The sequence below is a fragment of the Centruroides sculpturatus genome, unplaced genomic scaffold (genome assembly GCF_000671375.1).
Source record: "Centruroides sculpturatus isolate CEXI.00-Female unplaced genomic scaffold, Cexi_2.0 scaffold849, whole genome shotgun sequence".
Taxonomy (NCBI): domain Eukaryota; kingdom Metazoa; phylum Arthropoda; class Arachnida; order Scorpiones; family Buthidae; genus Centruroides; species Centruroides sculpturatus.
The window spans coordinates 136,260-159,310 of record NW_019384940.1 but is presented as its reverse complement, the minus strand read 5'-3'; the positions used below and the strand labels follow the sequence as shown (position 1 = coordinate 159,310).

Genomic DNA, 23,051 nt, shown 5'->3' with positions numbered 1-23,051 from the left:
GCCCCAAATACACAGACCTCCGTGCGAAATTTGACAAATTTTTGACAAAAGGCACGTGTTCACTTCACTTTAAAAATAACTTTTAAAGTGGAGTGAACAAAATATCTCTTATTAATTAATTAACTAAAGTATACAGTGATCCATCATCTCTCTTATTAGTTAATTGAATATGTCCTCTTTTATAATTAGAAACAATTAATTAATAAACTTAAGACCTGAAAATCTAATTTCTATTGCTTTAATGAGAATCAGGGGTCATCTACACGTTATATTTCTTTATAGAAACTCTATAAATAAATTCAATCTTCTCAAAATTTTGGTAGAAACTTGCGCCCTATTTTTAGCTAATATAATAGAAAAATTGCATAAATTTAAGCTTTTATATATAAATTTTGGACCACGTAATCGTGTATGTCGATTTGCTTACGGATGTACAACCGGAAACAAAAGTTATTAAAGGTTTATTCATCATTCAAGAAGTGATGATCACGCAAGATTCTACTCTCTTGTGTAATATTATAAAAATGTTAAGCCATTAAATACGTTAATTTACACTTTTTATCTCTATTTTAACTGTAAAATTTCAAATAAATTTACCTTAGTCTAAAAGATAATGATAAATGATGAATTAGTAAGCATCTTCTGAAGAAGGATCATAAGAGGCAAATGGATTTTTGAGAGTTAATTTATCAACTAGATTAAAGTTTATTTCTAGAAAAATTCACAGTATTTTTCTAGAAATTATAAATATTTTCCAGGTATTTAACACTAAATATACAGTTTAAAATAAATTGAAAAAAATCGAATTTAATTACTTTTCCTTTCCTGCTGTTATATATGAGAAAGAAAGTATGGTGATGAGTCAAAAGAAGACTCCAATCAATGGGGGTCATTTTTTTGGACTTGAAATGTAGAGAAATTCGGGATTTTCTCTGTATGTATNATTACATCCGACCCCACTCGAGATATGACGACCCCTTCTATCTCCCTACCCGCTTGACCTTTAATCCCCAAAATTTAACAGCGTCAGTGCCCCAAATACACAGACCTCCGTGCGAAATTTGACAAATTTTTGACAAAAGGCACGTGTTCACTTCACTTTAAAAATAACTTTTAAAGTGGAGTGAACAAAATATCTCTTATTAATTAATTAACTAAAGTATACAGTGATCCATCATCTCTCTTATTAGTTAATTGAATATGTCCTCTTTTATAATTAGAAACAATTAATTAATAAACTTAAGACCTGAAAATCTAATTTCTATTGCTTTAATGAGAATCAGGGGTCATCTACACGTTATATTTCTTTATAGAAACTCTATAAATAAATTCAATCTTCTCAAAATTTTGGTAGAAACTTGCGCCCTATTTTTAGCTAATATAATAGAAAAATTGCATAAATTTAAGCTTTTATATATAAATTTTGGACCACGTAATCGTGTATGTCGATTTGCTTACGGATGTACAACCGGAAACGGAAGTTATTAAAGGTTTATTCATCATTCAAGAAGTGATGATCACGCAAGATTCTACTCTCTTGTGTAATATTATAAAAATGTTAAGCCATTAAATACGTTAATTTACACTTTTTATCTGTATTTTAACTGTAAAATTTAAAATAAATTTACCTTAGTCTAAAAGATAATGATAAATGATGAATTAGTAAGCATCTTCTGAAGAAGGATCATAAGAGGCAAATGGATTTTTGAGAGTTAATTTATCAACTAGATTAAAGTTTATTTCTAGAAAAATTCACAGTATTTTTCTAGAAATTATAAATATTTTCCAGGTATTTAACACTAAATATACAGTTTAAAATAAATTGAAAAAAATCGAATTTAATTACTTTTCCTTTCCTGCTGTTATATATGAGAAAGAAAGTATGGTGATGAGTCAAAAGAAGACTCCAATCAATGGGGGTCATTTTTTTGGACTTGAAATGTAGAGAAATTCGGGATTTTCTCTGTATGTATCGATGTACGTATGGATGTATGTGTGTATATATGGAAGGAGCACGATCCTCTTCACCCACTTTGAGGCTTAATAACTCCTATACCTTCTGTCGAAAATTTCTAAAATTTTGCAGGGAGATTTGTATATAAAGGACACTGATTCTGTTAAATTTTGGTGGTTGAAGGTCAAATGGATGGGGAGATAGAGGGGGTCGTGTGTCATATCTAGAGTGAAGAGTGATTTAATGAAGTCTTCTCGTTATTAGCATTTACAATATTTTATAAAACTCATCTCTACCCTCAAAATTAAGCTTTTTCTTATCCAATAATTAATAATATCAGTGCTATAATTAATAATATCAGATATGTATCAGTGCTTTTAATGTATAAAAATATAAAGAGAAGAAGCCAAAATTTTAAAAGAAAATCTGTAAAATTCTATAATAAATTTAATTCACGCGTAATTTTTATTATAAATAGTCTATAAATAATGTCACTCTTCATTTTCAAAAGTCGATAATTGCAAAGACTTGACCTCGAACTTTGAGTAAATTCTATACGCGTAACGAATAAAACTGTGTTGCGTATCAATTATAAAAAATTATAACTAGAATCGAGTAATATTTAGAGAATTACACGCATTAATTAATAATATTTTCATTGAAGAGATAAGGAATCATCTCGTTCTTTTATCCTTAATTCGTTCACGTGATAGATTGGCATCCTCCTTTACTATTGATCATTTTTAATTAGGCAAATGGAATATTTTCCTGTTAAATGAGATTGTTACACATAAAAATACGAAAAATTAGTGACTCCACCGCTTGATATTTTCCCATAGTGCAGCTGGGAAAGTCAGTATATAATTCTAGAATCGTCCGCGAGAGTGCCGTTTTTACACCACACGAGCCTTCATGTAAATAGGTCTGTCGGGTCGCCATGACGACAGGTACATAACTTCGATTAACTTTATCAAAGGATAATAGCCATCTAGCAGTCAAGGTTGTTTCTTGTCGGTTAAACTTCCCGGAAAGGATGTTTAAATTGTAGAAAATATAATAAAAAGTAAGTACACTTTACCTAGTTTTTAACTTAAATTTTTAGATAATAGATGGAGACGATAGAAGCTATTTTTTAAATAGGATAGAATATAAGAAAGTTCATCAAATAGACTTTTATCGAGATTAGTAAGCATCGATTATTCTACTTCTTGAATTTAAAATAGTTAATGTATAGTTAAACACGAAGATCTTTTATTCAGTTAGGCAGGTGGCTAATATACCTTTATCTTTAAAAAAAACGTTTAAAATACAAGTTGATAGATGATGATAGCATGTATCAATGTCGTGTTATTATATTATCATCACTGTTCAAGTTCAGTTAAGTATTATGAAACATAACTTCGTCTCTTCTCTCAGATATGCTTCGTGCCATCACGCGAAACTGTAACACGCTATAGAAACTATTTCCTTCTTAATGTCACTTAAATCTTATAAATTCTGGAAGATTATAAGAATATCTCTTCTTAGTTTCTTATAATATTAAGAAAAAAAAGCATCTTTGAGGTTACTTTATACCCACATTACTTTAATAGAAACGTCATTAAAAATGACATAAAATAGGATAAATTTGAGTAAATTTCTTGTTTATTTAACGAATTTTTTTATATAAACAGAAAATATTTAAATATATTTTAAAGTAAGTGAGTCTTTCAATTGTATGACAGATGCTCTCAAAAATTCTAAATAATTCAATTTAAATTTGGATAAATATTAATTATTTAACTAGGAAAAACGTCTGTTTATTTGGTTTATATAATTTAAATATAACTCATCAAATTTAATAAAAATAACCCCCCAAAAAAGAGATAAATATAAAACATTCGTGTCTCCTGTAAATCACTCTTCTCTGCAAACATAAGAACCTAACAGTGAAACCAACATCAGGGGCAAACCTCAATAAATGAAAAAAATTAACATTTTTAAAGATTTTAACAAAAAAATATATTTTATTACTTAAATTTTATATCAGAAGAAACCATATTTAACACGAAAATTATCGAGATCGATTCGGTTCGATATTTTCTACATCAGAACAATGAGTCTACAGTTTTTCTTAGAAGAAACTTCGCTACTGACGTATTCCAATTCATTCGAACAAAATCATTAACCTCAAATTGTTCGAAAATAATAAAATATTATCCAAATATTCCGTTAAAAGACGAAAGTCTAGGGGTTAACGTACCAAAGTCTTCAACATTTCCACACTTAATGGTGGTTAGAGATGATCATCTTTAATATTTAATAGTCATCCTGCCACTTAGATAATTTATTAGTAAGAAGACATTCGAACTGTGGATGTAATTCATTCTACCTTTATAAGAATGATGAATTTGGGCACGATATTTATCGAAAATACAGTTTATAGAGGTTTAATTCTTTCGTGGAAAATTTTACACGTTGGACTCTTCGTGTATTCGAGTCCATAATTGCATCATTGACCACGCGTTTCGGGCGTGTTCGTCTCCAACTGGAGCGTTACCTTAGCTGATAAACTTAATAATTCAAAAGGTCGCATTTTGCTTAACAAATTAGCATTAAAAAAAATGGAGATGAGCAAAGATTTATGATTATAACAGGAGAGAGTTAATTTGCATAATTAAAATTTATGAATTAATTAAACGAATTTATACAATAATAATAATATAGTTAGTTTTTAAAAAATAAAATTAATGATTAAATTACTAAAAATAGAAATCCATTAGAGAGTATTAGATGAAAATCGTGATGTATAAAATTGGAAGATCGTTTAATATTCTAGAGATATCATCAGATATTTTAATGTTCTGGATTACAATGAATTTAAATATGGTCGTGTATAAAATACTTGAATTTTTTTCATCATTAAATTCTGCTAATTTTGTATATTTAGTATTTAATTAACTAAAATAATAACATCTGAATACATATAAAACTCATTTCTCTATAACTAGAAGAGCTACAATGTTTGAATAGATGTATCTTAATAAAACAAAATGGCCTGTAACAGTATGTTACTCTACAGCATAATGTAACGTAACGTAATGCAAAATACATTACGATATGTTTTACGTACTGTACTGTACGTTGTATGCCTAGAAAATATGTGAAAATGCTTCAATGTATGGATATGTTATTTGAATTAATTTTTAGAATAGTTTCGAGAGATTTTTACGTATTTTAGTAACGAATATAAACGTTTATGCAACTATTTTAATGCATAACAGTCTGTCGTCTCTTTTGAATCTCAATATATCTGGCATTTAAACACACCAACAATAGAATCTGGATCCGTCTCGGGGGAAAGAACTTTAATAGATTTAAAGATAATGAATAGGAGTCGACCGTGACGACATTATTACAATTTTCTGTTAAATTATAGTATAGATTAACAAAAAAATTCCACTGGGAAAATAGAGAAAAGAGAGGGGAAAAAACACTTTAAATAACGTTTTATGTTTCATTCGACTGGGATTTTATAGAAAATATCCAACAGAACAGAAAAATTAAAGGTACAGGTTGGCCCAAAAGTCAGTTTTCAATAAATGACGAATTAAACCGATTCTAATCATTCTTAAAACAATTCTAAGTTAACTGACTTTTGGGATTACTAATCAAGTTATGTTTTGAGCCAAAACAGAACGTGAATTACTTAACATTTAGACTTCTGCAGAATAAAAATGAACCTTTCTAGAAATAAAAACGGTTTAATGATTTACAGGAATGTCAATGTGCATGTCTGTCTTCATTATAACGTACATAATTGTTAATACATCAAAGTTTCACTTTAGTTTAGATCATATCACACGAATTAATCGTAAGAAATTAATCTGTATATTTATTATCGGATAATTAAGCCGTTAAATTATCTCTTTTCGATAAAATTATAAATGAACTAAGAGTGCAATCACCTCAATTTCCGTCGATTATCTTTAACTTAGCTTTTAATTATTATTAAAGAGATTATTATTATCTGTTATGCCAGTCTGAATTATGTCATTCGATTATTCTTTGACCCGTAGAAAAACCTGTAAATGATTTATTTTTTCAGGGGAATGATCTGTAAATGCCATTTTAGGACGATCTTCTTCCTACTTCTGATACATTAACTTATAATTAATTTTTCTAATAATTTACTCAACTGTATGAAGATGCAGATCTTCATCACTTTTCCATTGATAAATATTATTAGATTATGATATTCTTCTTCGAATTAGAAGAGAAATATCATAAGAACTCCCTTTACTTCTCTAACTATGCTGAAAATTATCATATAATGCAATAATTCGATGGTTTATCATGCATAGAAATATTAAAGATGGCCACACAAAAATAAATGGCTCAATTTCAAATCGCTCCAATTTTGTAGCCATTAAATTTTACTTCTTTGACTTATTAAAAAAAATTAGTTCCTTCCTCTATTAACAAATAGATGTAGGTTATCGGAGCCAATGGCGTTTTGTATATTCGGGTCATCTACGCTCGTTACCACCTCTTTTTTGAGCGGAAATTTTATTCGATTTCGTTGAAAAGTCGTAAACTAGTAATAAAAATCTGAGTTACGAACCAATACAAAACCTTTCGTACTTTATAGGCTACTAAAACACACTACAAATGAGTAAAAGTGGATGTTAGCGGCACAGATAGAAGGCTGAAGTTTCATAAGTGAGTATGTTTAAGTTCTTTTTAACAATTTGTGTAGATAATCCATAATAATTGCTAAAATTCTGAACCGATTTCATCTAATTTGTGCCATTTTTTAAACATGTTTTGAAAACTTCTTTCTGCCACGAAAGCCTTTTAACTATAAGCCATCCCTGTAAGTGTAGATAGTAGATTGTACTACGAAGACCACTTACAGAACCTTCTACAATGAGTTTTACAGAGATCTTCCAGTCTTCAACGTGAGTTCGGCCAAGTCCACTGCTAGATTTATAGGGCTTTCATCCTTTATATTGTTTCTATATTCTTGAAATAATTATGAATATCGTTAAACAATTTTAATTCTCATTTAACTATAAAACCCCCAACTTTAAATATTATTACTCCATTTTAAATTTATCAATCCATAAAACTATAAAAGAATTCTCGTAAAAAGTTTTTATTCGTAGAAATTTTTAATTAAATTTCGTAGAAAATGAATGAGGTGGCAACATTGCTTCCTCCTTTAAAACGTGAAATGGAGTCAATGTTGCCAACCATCAGCAAGCACGACTGGCAACGTCAAAAAAATATATTTTTTAAATGAATTTTCAAGCTTTAGAATATTTAATTAGATGAATATAATAGTATAAAATTTATGAGGGAAGAGAGAAATAATTTTTCAAAATTAATTAGAGCATCGAGATAGAAAGTGAAAAGCTAAAGTTAAAGTGAATACGTGAGCTGTTATTAATAAAAATAATTAAATATCTAAAAATATCATCATAATTTTTTTATTATTATTAGGAACGTGTTATAGAAGACGCCCCATAATGACAAACGATCTGGATTACGAAAAAAGAAGAAGAGAAGGTCGCTAACTTTCTGGTAGAGTAATTATCATTAAGATTATAGAGTTTTGATGTCAAGGTGTTTACCTTTCTTGTAATTATTTTGCAGGAGCTCCATGAATCTTCAATTAATTCAGTTGATATATTGAAGTGGTCTGTACGGAAAAAAACTAATTTTGTTATTGATCTCCACGTCAATCGTCATGTACTTAACGACGTGACAAGGTAAAAGTTACCCCGATTCAGACGGAAACGGATCATTTTTCTGCTCAAATATCATCATTGATGCAGGTAAATCTGAGAGATTTTTATGATTATACATAAAAAATGATTACAAAATGAAGCCATAAGCTGTAATTATGAAAATTTATAATGCTTTTTAATTAAAAACAAATTTACCTTGCTCTTCTTGCGGATTAGATATGAAGATCGTGATACAGGAGTAGAGGAGCAGTGAAGAGTGGAATTAATTCCTTCCTCTGGCTAGAATATCTTGATACTAATGGTAAATAGTTTAACGTTATGGTCCTTTATCTATGTGCTTAAATTTGATCTATAAAGCCAATTTGTAATTAGCAGATGTATCGATTCATACCAGAGATTCTTTTGATTTCAGATTCCATAACAAGCCGCCATGAAGAAAGTTACCGGATCGGCTGGATATCCGCGGATTCGGGATATCCACCTAGCTTTCGTGACTTAAAAAAATCTTGGATGGATCAAAGAAATCGAAGGCAAATGTCCTCCGGAGTTACCAACTTGATGCTCGCTTGTCAACAAGGAAGAGATGCAGATGTTAAGATGATTCTAAGTCAAAAGGTAGGTAATATCGTAGTCACATAGCATGAAATATATTTTTTTAAATTAAGTTTACAGAGGCTGAAAGATTTATTTCCAGAAGATTAGCAATTTATATTGTACTAGTGGCTTGGTTCAACGATCTTTGTTTCGTAAGCGCGAAAAAAGAGGTCAGCTTATGTTTAATTTATTTCTTGTTATATAAAATGGCATGTTATCGGTAAGTTAATTTCGAGCAGGAAAGACAGAAAACTTTTTTCTTCTTTTCTTTATCTTTGAAATTAGAGTTTAATTCGTTTGGGTAATATTTCTTCGTCTATCTATTAAGTTTATTCTATAAAACATTATTTATAACAGAAAATATAATAAATTTATGGTCGAGAACTTCCAGAAAGCCAGTTTTAATTATAATTTATGAGATTTTTCTAATAAGATCTTTAAAAAGTTATGTAAAATTGCAATACGTAAGTACGTTTCTGCTGGCAGTTTGCTCCCATTGTGTGTCTGAACTGAACTCATAATGGCCTTGCTAAAAACAGACCCTCTTATTGTCCACAAGGAAGAAAGCGTTTTTAAAAGTCAGAAATCATTTTATTATCGTTTAAATACAAATTTAGATATGAGGATTAATTTTTCTTACTCTTGAAAGTAATTATATCTAACTGTGATTATCGTTTACCATATTTTTAAACACTTTTCGCCCTATGTACACCAAGAGGGTTTTTTTCACATATCCATCGTAGGTTTTCACAGGCCCAGAATGGGACGACCCAGTAGTGAGGGATAGGGTTTGATATATCCTAGAAAGACAATCCATGAAAAATTCCCACGTTTCTTCATCTCCCGGATTCGATCTCGGGCTCCCCAGAGCGGTAGGATGACACTACAATTGCCTTGGTCACCCGGCCGTCTGTCCTTTACTATTAATGCCATCTCTGTTGAATATAATAAAGATTTAATTGACTGGAGCCTAAATATGATCAAAAAGAACAAAATCTAAAAAATCTAACTCGAACCCTTTTAGTAGAAAGCTTTCAAATTTTCACTCCGTAAATTTACAATTTATTAGAAGAATTATATTAATCTGTGACTTTTATTTTTCAGCCCTTCCTGGCCTCCAATAGAGACCGTTATGGAAAGACGGCTGTGCACTACTGCGCCGAAAATAGTTCCCTTTCTTGCGCCTATCAGGTGCTTTCTATAGAAAAGAGTCTTGTTAATGCTCAGGACAACGATGGATATTCTCCTCTGCATTTGGCCGTTATCAGTGGTAATAAAGTGATGGCCAGGTTCCTGCTCAGAATGGGTGCTGACGTCGATGCCGTGGATAACGAGAAACACACTTGCGTTCATTGGGCCACGGGTGAGTAATTTTAAATGGTTAACTAAGTATGTACCAGGGGGAGCTTAACAATTTTGATACTCTCAGTTTGCGCAGATGTAGAGAGTCTGGAGATTCTGATCGATGCAGGTGCTAAGATATCAACTTCCGATATCCACGGAGCTCATCCAATGCATTACGTGGCTCAGATGAGTGGAAGATACAATCCAAATAGAAGGGCTGCTCTGGGCGTGCTTCGTCTCTTGTTACAACACGGTGCTCAAGTCGACTGCAGGGATCAAGAGGGAAGGCAACCTCTTCTTTGGGCCGCCTGTTCGGGTAGCAGCGACGCCATTTTGAGCATCATTTCGGCTGGCGGCAGCATTGATGCAAAAGATAACGATGGACTTTCGGGTGATTAATCCACACATTTTAAATATAATGAGGCGCACTCTGATTTACTAAAGTTTCTGGCTTTCAGCTTTGCATTATGCTGCGAGTAGGGGTCACACCGATTGCGTGGACGTGTTGATTACTTTATGTGGTGCCAACATTGACGAAACGGATAACAGTGGATGCACGGCTCTCTACTACTCGGTGGCTATGGGCCAAGCCGACTGCACCCAGCTATTGCTGAAATACGGTTCGGATGCTGACCATCGTGATTTGAAAGGAAGGACGTGAGCTATGCACTTATATGTTCTGTTAACTTTCATAAAACGCGATTTTAACAAGTCATTTTTTAGACCAGCCCATTGCGGTGCCGCTAAGGGTCATTTAGAAATGCTGAAGATTTTGGAAAACCACGGAGCCAACTTGTGGATACGAAATCTCAAGGGTGATCTTCCTCTTCACGAAGCGGTGCATTTCGGTAGAAAAGGTGAGAGAAAATTGAATTATTTAAATGATTTTTCAGAATTTTGATTCTGATTCTTCCAGACTTAGTATGCTGGCTTTTAGACCAAAGAAACAATGCAGTCAACGCACCGAACATTCATGGAAAGACACCATTGCATATCGTAGCTACAAATAACAATATCGAACTATGTCAACTTTTAATAGATCGAGGGGCTTCGCTCAATGCTCTCATGAAAACTAGCAAAGTAATCTTTCTTCAAAATATATATTTAAATAATTTTATGTAAATAACATCTGACTTTTTGAATTGCAGAGTGTATTGATGACTCCTTTAGATGCTGCAATTTCCCGTAGATATCGAAGATGTGCCAAATACCTTCAATCTCAAGGGGCATTACCTGCTAATAAACTGCTGGAAAAGTGCGAAATGAGCAGGTAAGATTAATTACTTAATTTTTATCCATGTTTCTTAAAATTTCGTATGATATGCACCTCTTTACCTTGAAACAGTTGGCATATTTAACGCCCTCTTTCATCTTAAAAATAATTCCAGAAGCGCAAATAAATTACATTTGCATATTCTATAATTCTTAACGTCGAAATTATAATTTTCTTCAAATGTACAGAAAACTTTCCAAGAATTGCTAATTTTCCTGGAGAGAACTTCAAACTTTTCTGATCATAATCCCATTTGGGGACAATTGTGACGTTATAAAAAATGGAGGTCAAACCAAGTAGATTTATGCAATTTTTGGAAGCAAGGTCAATGCAAAATTTTACAAAAATCACTTTAATTTTAGACCATGAAAAATTCTAATCACGACTAAATCAATATTATTGATTTAACATTGCAAGAGTTAATACCCAAAGCGGTGATTACGCTGAGTGATTCGGAGAAGGAGGAGTAGTCAATCTTTTAATGTATTTAGCTTGCAAATTTGAACACGAATATTAATTTTACTTTCTAGGTCATTGGTTAACCTCCTTGAAAGTTGTGCTCGACCTTCTAGCAGCGAAGGAACCACCTCGCCCATTGCCAATAGCGAAGGAGGAGAAAGTCTTCCATCCCCTTCTCATCAGCCAGCGCGCGATAGGTGCGAACATCTCGATTCGGGTGTGCACGTCAGACTGTCTCAAGTGGACATCTGGGACCTTTGGGAATCTCTCACTCAAAGTTCTCAGCGCCTTCCCACTACACAAAAAGAGGAGGATGATCAACGAGACGATAATTCAAATCAGTTAATCATAAATAACATTTACGTGTATAAGGAGGAAGAGAAGACCAGGAGCACCCCAGAAAATGCTAAAGTATCGGAAGAGAGCCATAGAAAAAACAACAGATTGCCCACAGTGATGGAAATGAATAGGGAATCCAACGGAACATCGAATTTCGAATATCGAAATGGGAGCAGCATCTCTTGCGACAGGGAAAGAAATATTGAAGAGAATCATTTAGAAAGAGCGGATAACGCGAAGATAAGACGAAAGAGTAGAAGTGATGTGGAAGGAGCAGATCACGAGTCTGAAAGGAAAATGAAAAAATCACTCTCTATTTCCGATTTTGATCGACATTCCGACAATCTGATACAAAATAGGAATGTCAGGAACGAGAAATCTTCTCTGTACGCGAAGAAACAATTGCACGAGGACGATTCGTATAAAAATGCACCTAGAACAACAAGGAGAAAGAAGAATAACATTGAAGATAGGGAGACGTCAACAGACGATGATTTGTATAAAAGGAAACATCATGAAAATAGAACTTTTGATAAGACTTATCATCAAAAAAATATCAGAAGAGAAGAATATAATAATTCCATTCATTTAGACAGCAGAACGGAAGAATGTGGAGAAGATAAGACGATTAAGAAGGATAAAACGTCAAGAAGCGATGGCGAATTTGATAAAAACGCAAATTATTCAAATCAGAAAGATTTTCCTGAAAAAGAAAAATGGCGAAGAGATAGAAAGAAGATCTTGGAAGTTAGTTCTGATCATTTGCAAAACATTGAAAACGAGAACTATCATAAAGGAAAAACGTACGAAAGATACAATTCCAGAGAAGATAACGCTGTGGATTTAACAATTCGAGCAGATAAGACAAAATATACGAAGAAAATACCCGAAAACAGTAAGAAAAATATAAAATACGACAGCTTTACTTCGTCTAGTGAAAGTTCCGAAACTCTTCCGGCTATAAGACACGCAACTAGATCGAGAGAGACAACAAAAATCGAAAAACAATCGCTTAACAAAATTCAAGATCCTGGTTCTTCTACAGAAATTATTTTGCCAGAAATTCACGCACAGAAAACTAACAATCGTTCGAGTACTCGTCAGAATGCACCATTGTATACTAGAACGGTTGTTTCGGAAGAAAGTCGAAAGTTTCCTGAAGATAAAGATGATGATCTCTCATCTTTTGCTTCCGAATCAATTTCTATTTCACTTTCGGATTCTTCTGAAGAAATTTCCAAATTTAATTTGATTCCAGAAAGGCAAAAATCTAAGAGGAAAAAGCATCATCATTCGTCTTCGGGAAGAGAATCATCATCTTCAAGCTCTAACGAACAGAGGAAGAGAACTTCATTTAAATCTAATTTAAAAAGAGCGAGCGCACTCTCCGACATCACTTGCAAACACGAAAATTTATTAAATAAAGAAGAGGAAAATATAAAAAGAACAACTAAATCAAGCAACAGCCGCCCCAGGACTGTGATAATGAAGTGGAAGAAGGCGACGAAGAAAGTAATATATTATCTGAAAAAACGAAGGAAAGAAGAGGAAATTTTAAAAAATGAAAGTCTTCAAGATGGAATTTTTAAAGGAAAACCAAAACAGCAATCTACAGAAGAATATTGTAGGCAAAATAATAAAAATCTTGAACAAGAAAGGTATCTTCGGCAGAAACATCATTCAGAAATCGAAGAACGTGTCCATCCTTCAATCAAAATAAGAGATTCGAAACTCATTTCCTCTCCTCTCGCTACTTCCGAGGAAAAGAAAGACGAGCAAACGAAAGATTCAGATGAACGCAACTCTTCTTTATCAATTATAAAGAAGTCATCTGCTTCATTAGAGTTATCTCCTGAAATTTTGGAAAAGAATCCTCCAGCTGATCGACCGACAAAACAAAATCAATCAATCTATAAAAACTCTTCGGAAATTAATGATTGGCACACGAATGAATGTAAAAATTTAATTGAAAACGCTGAGAAATATTTGGATTCGAGTGAAAATTTATCAGAAAATGAAGGAAAATCCGTTCCTGTACTTCCAACAATAGAAGAAAATGTTAAACGTAAAGATGACGAAACTTTAAAAGTGAAACAAGAAGTACAACTTCCTATCATTACATTAAGCAGTGTTGAAACTACAGATGTACAAATTGCGAATGTTGAGAATTCGGAAGGCGTATCGTCTCGTCCTCTAGAAGACAGTTTAGAAAGAGATAATTTACAAAATTTTGAAGAAAATACGGTAGAAATTACAGAAGTTGCTTACGTAGATAAAGGAGTTCAAATAGATCAAGAAGTGGAAGAAAATTATGCATCAAACACAAATTCTTTGAAAGAAACAATCGAGTTGTCAACAATGGAGTTAAAGGAGAAGATCAGTAACATTTCTTCAACTTTAAGTGACGAAATTTTTACTACGAAAGAAGAACTGAGTAAGATAATTGATGATTCGAGTGCCAAATTAGAAGAGGAGACTAAAAAATCTGTGGATAAATTAAGAGATTTAATACTAACCATGAAAACTGAAAAGAAGCCAATGGAAAGGAAAGAAATGACGAGGATAACGGAGGAAGATGAGGATAACACAATTAAAAATGCTAATAAGGTTTGTATTGTTTCACCCGTCATAGAAAATTTTAATCGAGAAAATGTTGAGAAAGATGAAAATTTAATAATTATTCCAAGGAAGGAGGAGGATTTTGAAAAGGTGCGATCGGAAACTGAAGTGGTACATTTAGAGGTAGTCGAATCTAATAAAGATCAGTCTCTATCAAAGAATCAAATGGGAGATGTCATGGATGAAGTTAGAGAAAAATCGACAGAAGACAGTTCAAATGAATTCTCCATCAAAGAATCTCATAAGGATGATAAATATGATGATTCCGTATTACCAGAAGAAGTTGATGGTGATGAAGAAGATAATACTTTTGAAAAGAATAAATCAGAATCAATTGATTCTGCAGAAGAAAGTAAGCAACTTATTGAAGAAACATCTGACGGTAAATTACTTGAAACTCACCAAGAAATAAGAATAGACGAGGAAGAGATCGATGATACAGACGAATTGATCCTACATAATAAAAGTGAAACAGGTGAAACTGTATATTTACATTCGAAAATCGATAACGACGTAGCCAAAGACGACGGGTCTTCATTTTCTCGAGATGAAGAAAGAAATCTGAAGAAGAAGGAACATTTTCAAATTGTGGATGAAGAGTGCAAACATGGAATAGATGAAAATATAAGTGAATTGCTAAGCGAAAGAAGGAATATTAAGGACGAAGCAGAGAAAACTCAAGTTGAAGGTAGTGAAAATAATGTAGAAAATGGAAAAGTCGAAGAAAAAGAAATTTCTGATTATTCTAAACTCTATTTAGAGAATAAAATAGAAAGCGATTATTCTAAAATTGAATCGGAATGCTTAGAAAATGAATTTAAAACAAAGATGGATGACATACGATCAGATGATAAAAAGCATTTCGAAGAAGAGCTATCACAGAGTCGAATGAATGAACACGCACACACGACTGAAATGATGGATGAGGGTTTGTCGAGTGATCGATCAGCGAAAAAAGAGGAAATTCCTCCTCACGATCCATCTAACGACACGTTAGAAGAGGTGAAAGAAGTGGAAGAGAACAGAAGAGAGCAGACGAAGTGCTCGAGTGAGAAACAAGATCTAAAAGATTCTCAGGAAAACGAGACATTGGATGAAGAATCAGTTCAAATTCGTGACATAAAATGCCCAGAAATTGAAGATGAAGCAATGGATTCACAAAAAGTAATTGATAGAGAATCTCCAGCTTCAGCAAGTGATCAGAATCAACAATTACGTGAGAAAACACTTATGGCTATGGTAGTCGAGGAATTTAACAAATTAATTACAAGAGATGACTTTGCAGAAGAGGAAAAAGAAGAGAAAATTTTAGAGTCTAACTGTCAAGACTTAAAAAATGAACACGAAATTAAAGAAAGAGATGAATCACCTTTAAAGATAGACAAAGATGATGCTTTAGTTGATGATCCGAGTCGAGAAGAAAGTAAGTTGGAAAAAGTAACGACTGTAGAAGACGATAAACATGTAAATGACACACAAACTTTGTCTGTAACTTCTCTAGATAAAGAGATTATTGTGAAAGATGTAAAAAGTGAAACACAATTTAAATCCACTTCTGATATCAAAATTAATGAAGAAAATAATGAAGTAAGATCTGAAGGAGTTGAAACGAATGAAGAAAATGCTAAAAGCGTAGGAGAAAAAGAGGAAACCGAAGAAAGATTGATAGTAGGACAGAGTGTTTTAGAACAAATACAAGATAAATCTAGTGAAAATGCCTTGGATGATAAGGAATGTCAAGATCTTAATACGGGAATGAACCAGGAAGACAATGTTCCTGAATCGATTTCGAATGATGAAGAATGTCAGCATCTAAATTCAGAAGAAAAAATTGAGGAAGCAAAAGAAGTAAAAGGAAATTCTGAAATGGTTTCGGAAACACAAAATTTAAATACTGTTATCATCGAAGAAATTCAAGAGAAAGAAACAATGGGAAAAATTACAAAACATGTATGCGAAGAAGAGGAAAGAAGTGAATCAGATAATGTGGAAATTACAAAAGATTTACAAGAGAAGAATACAATTATAGATAATGAACTACAAAGTGAAAGAAAAATTAACGATGAAGTTGTAGAAGAAAACATAACAGATAAAGATAATGAAGTAAAATGTGCGAGTGATGATGAAGAAGGTAAAATAATTAAACATACAAATGAGAAAATTGAAGATGTAGATCACAATGATAAAATTGAAGCTGAAGTTGATGAAAAGTTTACAGATGGAGATGAAAAAGCTAAAGCTGAAGTTGATGAAAATGTATCAGAGGTAGATGAGAAAGCTGAATCTGACAAAAAGTTAGCAGATGAAAAAGTTGAAGATGATGACAAGAAAGTAGCAGAGGAAAGTGAAAAGATTGAAGCTGAAGCTGAAGCAAAAGTAAAAGAAGATGAAAAGGTTGAAGCTGAAGCTGAAGCAAAAGTAGAAGATGAAAAGGTTGAAGCTGAAGCTGAAGCTGAAGCAAAAGTAGCAGAAGATGAAAAGGTTGAATCTGAAGCTGAAGAAAAAGTAGAAGATGAAAAGGTTGAAGCTGAAGCTGAAGCTGAAGCAAAAGTAGCAGAAGATGAAAAGGTTGAAGTTGAATCAGAGAAAAATATCTCAGATAAAGATGAAGAACGAAAAGGCCAAGAGAAATATAATGAACAAGAACTTGAAAATTCGGAAATTGAAAGTGTTGAAGATGGAAATAATATAAAATCTTCAAATGAAAAAGAATCGATTATAAATTACGATAAAAGCTCTGAAATTGGTTCGGTTTTGGATTCTATTGATACCGAAATAAAATTAGAAAAAGAAAAATCTGACGAAGAATCGAAAAGTGATAATGAAATCACAGTAATTTCGGAGAGTAATGATGATAAAAGCGTGAAAACAACAGAAAATCATAAAAAAAGTAAAGAAATTTCCCTGATTTTAGAAACTGAAGATATTAAAAATGAGATAAATGAAGAAACCAACGAAAAATGTAAAGAAATGAATTCTAAGATAGACAAAGAAAGCAACCAGGAAAAAGAAGCCGATGGAAAAACAGAAGTTTGCAACGAAGACTTAAGTACTATAGAAGCTGAAAAAGATGAAGAAGATCCTATACAACAACTTAAGAGTGAAGATGTGATGGAAGATGATTCACTTCAAGGGAGTTCGGATAAAGTTTCAAGCAATTTATCAGAGAAAATTGTTCCTGATGAAAATAACCAAAAAGAAAAAACCGAAGTTGATGAAAAACTAGCAAAAGAAGATGAAAAAGTTGAAGCTGAAACTGATGAAAAGGTTGAAGATGAAGCTGAAACTGATGAAAAGTTGGAAGATGAAGCTGGTGAAAAGGTGGAAGATGAAGCTGATGAAAAGGTTGAAGCTGAAACTGATGAAAAAGTTGAAGTTTTGGATAAAAAAGAAGAATCAATAAAAATTGATGATAATGATAATATTTTGAATAAAACCCAAGACAAATTAGAATTTATGGAAGAAAAATATATTCATGAAGTGACAGAAGAACCAGTGGAAGGATCAGAATATTCTGAAAAAACAATGGCTCATCTCGATGCCGAATCAATGAAATTCGTAGATGTCGGAGAGAGTATGGCAAAAGTTCACGAGAGTGAGAAAATAAATGTTAAAGAGAAAGGTACGGAAATTATCCAAACTTCTACTTCGGAAGAGTTAGGTGAAATTTCGTCACAAGTTGTAGAAAAACGAAATTTTACAAAACTAGAAAAGAAAGTAAAAGATAAAAGGATCAATTTGGGACTGAGAAACCATCCGCTACAAACAAGAAAAGGAAGAGAAGTGGCTATAGATAGAAACAGAATTTGTAGCAAAGTCAAAAGAGGGCAGCCCAAAATAGAAGAGATAACTGTGAAAAAGGGTGCACCAGATGGTGCCACTTATCCGAGAAAGGTAGACACAGACGATCACGTGATATACGTCGAAAACACGACTAAGAATAATAAAGTAATTAAGCCAAAGCGGGGCGGCGCATTACAGTCCAGAAATCAATGCACGGAGAAAGCCGCATATAGCAGTGACGACGGAACCAATCGGACAGGAAGCAAAGTCGACAAGAGACAAAAAACGAACTTAGTTATGCTCAGACATGACGAACAAAGTTTAGACAACGATGGCATACAAAAAACTCCAGAGGAACACTCAAAAAAACCTGAAGACGAAGAAAGAAAGAAGCAAGATGCCATGGAAGAAGAAGAAAAGAAAAGTCGCGAAGATTCGGCAATAAATGAAGATATCGAAACGGAGGACACGAAATCTATAAACATTATGGAAGTGAAAGAGACAAAAATAGTAGAAACAGAAGTGGCAGAACACAAAGAGACAAAAGAAGTGACAAAAATCAAAGAAGAAACAAAAGTGGAAGAAATCAAAGAGATAAAAATCAAAGTTGAAGAACCTTTGGAACCACCAAAAGCGCCAATCAATCAACGAGCTTCACCTCGACGCGTGAAGCCCATGACCAAAGAAGATTCTGCATTGAAAAAATTTCGTCAGTGTTACGCCAAACACAAGAACAGTTTGAAAAATGTCCTACCCGAAACTCCGACGAGAAAAACGGGTTACACCGGAAGCTACAAAGAGGTTGGAACTACAGACACGGTATCTTCGAGAAGAATTTCGGATAAAGGTCGCGCCAAAAAAAGTGTGCCCATTATTAAAGAAGAGACGTCGCTGATAGATCATCAAGAATACGTCACGGAAGATGCGGAAGATGAAATTGTTTCTTACATGAGTCTAGAGAAGGAGAGAAACAAAATGTTAAGGCACCGATTTAAGGATAGTTCGTCTGTTCGGATGCCTTGCAAGAAACACAAGACCGTGACCATCAGGACCACCAGAGAAGAAAGAAGTTCTCTCGGTAAGAAGATTGGAGGATCAAAAACGTGAGTAGAGTTATGCTTTTGTTAATATCTGTGTATCGATCAGTGGTGTAATATCAATAATGGGAAGAGGCTCACCGAAAGTATGTCGTCACGCGTGGTAAAATAATCAGGGAACTCGTTAATAAATTGATTTCCTTCGTCACTTATTAAAAAAGAAGATAAAAAGGTACAAGTTATGGGCGAGATACGTGATCCATTGAGAAAAGTGGGCATTCACTTAATAGTTCTTATTGTAGAACAGCACATTATTATCGTTAATATAGGTGCGATTGGGTGGAGTTTAAACCCAGTTTTGCTGTTAAAAATTAATTTTTTTCCGTTTCGAATCGATGAGATATTTCTGAAGGAAGTGTCCTTGGACTGTTATAGCTCTACTTTAATGGATTCTTAAAGTAAATTTGATTGAATATTTGCACTTATCGACATCCTTGAATAATTTTCAAAAGAATAATGCTTTATTTTAGAAATTTTAGAAGGATTTTATGGTTTATGTTATTCCTTAATTAAAACACGAAAGATCGCATTGTTTAAAATGAATTTTAATGTGTTCTGAATTACTTTGTTGTTAGGAATACACGATGTAGATTGTTCTGTTATTTGCTTTAAGAAATACAGGTGATATGTGATGTAGTTTTTCAATAAATAGTGAGAAATTGGTAGGTCTGTTACCATTGTATAGAAGACAATCTCTAGTGTTAATTGCTAGTGAGTAATGCGAAATGCGCAGTTTTGTTGTTAGTTGATAAAACAAAAAGATTGGTGTTTCTGTTATAGTGCTGGGAACAGTAACACTGTTTTGTCAACACTAACGCCAACGAGCAGAGAGAAATACATTGTATGGTTAATAATGAGCAAAAAAGTGCATAGGATTGTTACGAGTGAGCAGAAAGTACAAACTATTGTTAGTGCTGAGCAAACTAGTATTCTAGTATTCTCAGTGAACAGTATTTTAAGAGAATAGAAAGTGCGTATTTTATGATTAGAAGATAGTATCGTACTATACACTATGCATTTCTTTCTGAAAAGCTTAATTGGCAGAAGGAAATTCGTAAATTATTCTATTATTAAAAGAGATTTCTTTCATACTAAACTAATAATTTAGATTGCTAAAATAGTGTATAAATGCCTATTACCGAAATACACATGTAATAAATAATTCAAAGTACACATTTCTAACCGAAAACCTAATTAATGTAAATTTGTTTCGTCATTAAATTTAGTGCGTAGCGTGTTTTTACAACTTAAACCTTTCAATGAACGACGAATTGCTCCGAAAATTGGATTAAGTTAAGGAATAAATTCGCATTTAACTGGGCTAGCACCATAACAACTATCACACCCTTCCGGTTACACGTACTCTTAACAGAACGTGACTCATTATGCGTATCAGTCTTGCTGATTAAAGAAAAAGAGATTTAGAAGTGATTATAACGAGCGCAATTTTTGCATAAATTCAAAATAATGAAGTCAGGAAACAGTAGGAGTAGGTCTAGATACAAGCCATGTAAATTTGCTTCCCGTATTCAAGACCAAAATCACAATTGAGGAAGTTAAATGGGCGCGATATAGATATCAAAATGAGAAATTTGACCATAAATCAAGACAATGACAAATGTACAGATAGGAACTAGACCTTTCGTGTCACGAGATAAGAAGAAAAGTGTGTCACCCGCAAAAATAAAAAAAAAAAAGAGCAGACAAGGCCGAAGCAATTTTTAATTCCCTCGACTTAGTTCCATCATTATTTTTAACGTGACGTTTACATTTAAGAAGTGGAGATTGGATTGTTCATAGTAGACATCGATCTAGAATCAATTTAAACGTAATCCAAGCTCGAATCTCGAATGAATATCGATCAGTAAAGCATCGATCTTCCTCTAGGTTATGTTTGAAAAAAAGAAAAAAAAAAGGTTATTTTTGGAAATTGTTACATCAAGATAAAAAGCCCACGCCCATTTTTAACGATCACTTTTAAGAATTTTAAAACAAATTATATGGAAAAAAGATCGGTAGCCTTGTCCGGAAATCATTCTTATGGTGGAAAATCTTTACAGGCGCAACGTGGCCATCCAAGCCAGTGGTCGACCTTCGACTCGCCACCGAGTGTGTCTGGATGGTGGCAAATATCCCGTAATCCAATGCGTGAGCTGCAAAAGTAATGAGCAGTCCACCTCACAAGGTACAGATCAACTGCAACTGCAGAAAATGTTTTAGGTATTTGTGTTTAGATTTATCCACGTAACCTTAGTCCCGATACAAATTTAGGACCGGTTCGCGTCGTAGTTAGGAAACATTGGGATAGTCTTCCTTCGTCTTGTTTATTCTTGACCGACGTCCTTTGTCCATTTTTGCAGTTGGACGAGAGAAGAGGATATGCGTGTGTGAAGACGAAGAGAAGAAAGTGGTAGGAAACTTCCTGCTCCTCCTATTCTCTGCTTTTCTTAATTAATTAATTAAATTTTTGCTTCGTTCACAGTGTTGCCTGAAGAAGGATTTGTTACTCTCTGACAAGATGACATCACGGAATTTCAGCCATCATAGACACGTCTCGCGCAAGTTGGCTACAATACCGGAAAGTAGCGTAGGTAAGGTCCTCTTCTTGCTATTAAGTAATATAATTATCTCTATTTTATCTGTAACGCGATATCCGATATGTCGTTTTTCCTTATTAGGTGACGCTCTCAGGCCCTGTGCACGCACCAGACCCATCCTTCCTTCGCTGCCTACTCCCAACGTTCCACCTCGATATAGTAGACACGATCGTAGAGTCAATTCTATTTTGGATCAGATACAATCCTTGACTTCTCCAGTTAGTTTCTTGGTTACGCTGGAAGGCTCTTCTACGGCCACTCAACATCGATTATCGATTAACATTACCCCCACTAAGTCCAAGAGCATGGACGATATAATGGATAGGAGCAGAAACCCTCCCGTGGCTCCTAGAATGAAAAAAGGAGTCAGTTTACCAAATTTCCAGAGCGTAAAACATACGTCACAGAAAATAACGAGTGAGAAAATTCAGAAACGTGAACTGCCAAGATTGAGCACGCAGATGGCCAGAGATAGTAGCAGAGAGACGAAATTCAAACGTAGCCCAGGAAAAAAAAGAAGCTTAAAAGTAGAAACAAATCGGAATGCCACCTTTGCGGACGTCCAAAAGCCTGCCACATCCAAAATGAAGGGAGAGAGCGAACCTGTTACTTTCCACGTGGACCACGGACGTTGTCGTGACACTTTCAAACTTCCCACGGATCCTCTGAAGGACAAGAGGAAGTGGGAAGTCACTTTCACCATCAAGAAAGACTTAAAAAACAAAGAAGCAGAGAAGTGAGCTTGAAAATGGTTTACTTCAGATGAATGGGATATTAGAACCCTTCTTTCGTGCCACTGCCCAAGATAATATTCCTGCCGAAGTTAACCCATCGCCGTTGTAGCTTGATATTGGGATTTACGTGTAGAAGAATGAATCGAAAGATAACGGATCCTATTTTTACCGAAGAAGGAAAGTATTTCTGCAATAATTTATTCAATGTAATTCGTTATTATGGGCTAACTGCTGTGATAAATTATGTACAATGGTCTATACCATGTATATTTTTGCTTTGTGAAAGCCTTTGTATTGTTGCAATAAAATCTCCCGTGTAAATAACTCATCTTCCACATATTTTTCTCTTATTACTGATAAATATTCGAATTTTCATCAACTAAGCTCTAACCAAATCCGATGTTATATTAAATATCATTTGCAAATTTACTAAACTTTATATATAAATATCCTTTCAACACGTTAAAATATTTTAAATTTTCTTCATTTACACAGAAAAGCAGCGATTGAATCTTGAAAGATTTAA

General features: G+C 33.4%; 1 protein-coding gene across 1 annotated transcript; it reads left to right on the top strand.

The window, feature by feature from the left end:
• The first annotated feature begins 2,961 nt into the window (after positions 1–2,961).
• On the top strand, positions 2,962–22,833 carry LOC111632114 (titin homolog). The gene is made up of 18 exons (XM_023376485.1): positions 2,962–3,017; positions 6,585–6,655; positions 7,439–7,519; positions 7,592–7,773; positions 7,903–7,987; positions 8,099–8,301; positions 9,385–9,643; positions 9,710–10,015; positions 10,083–10,281; positions 10,348–10,481; positions 10,541–10,704; positions 10,773–10,894; positions 11,428–14,302; positions 14,387–19,200; positions 21,255–21,379; positions 21,555–21,601; positions 21,677–21,785; positions 21,873–22,833. The coding sequence occupies exons 6-18, from the start codon at positions 8,197–8,199 to the stop codon at positions 22,529–22,531; spliced, it is 9,918 nt and encodes a 3,305-aa protein (XP_023232253.1). The 5' UTR covers positions 2,962–3,017; positions 6,585–6,655; positions 7,439–7,519; positions 7,592–7,773; positions 7,903–7,987; positions 8,099–8,196; the 3' UTR covers positions 22,532–22,833.
• Positions 22,834–23,051: the final 218 nt, after the last annotated feature.

What these genes read in the sequence shown, in the direction of transcription:
- LOC111632114 (XM_023376485.1), top strand. Translation starts at nt 8,197, where the DNA reads ATGGATCAAAGAAATCGAAGGCAAATGTCCTCCGGAGTTACCAACTTG. An exon ending in GGTGCATTTCGGTAGAAAAG is followed by an intron (nt 10,482 to 10,540) that starts GTGAGAGAAAAT and finishes TGATTCTTCCAG; the next exon opens with ACTTAGTATGCTGGCTTTTA. An exon ending in TGAGCAGTCCACCTCACAAG is followed by an intron (nt 21,380 to 21,554) that starts GTACAGATCAAC and finishes CCATTTTTGCAG; the next exon opens with TTGGACGAGAGAAGAGGATA.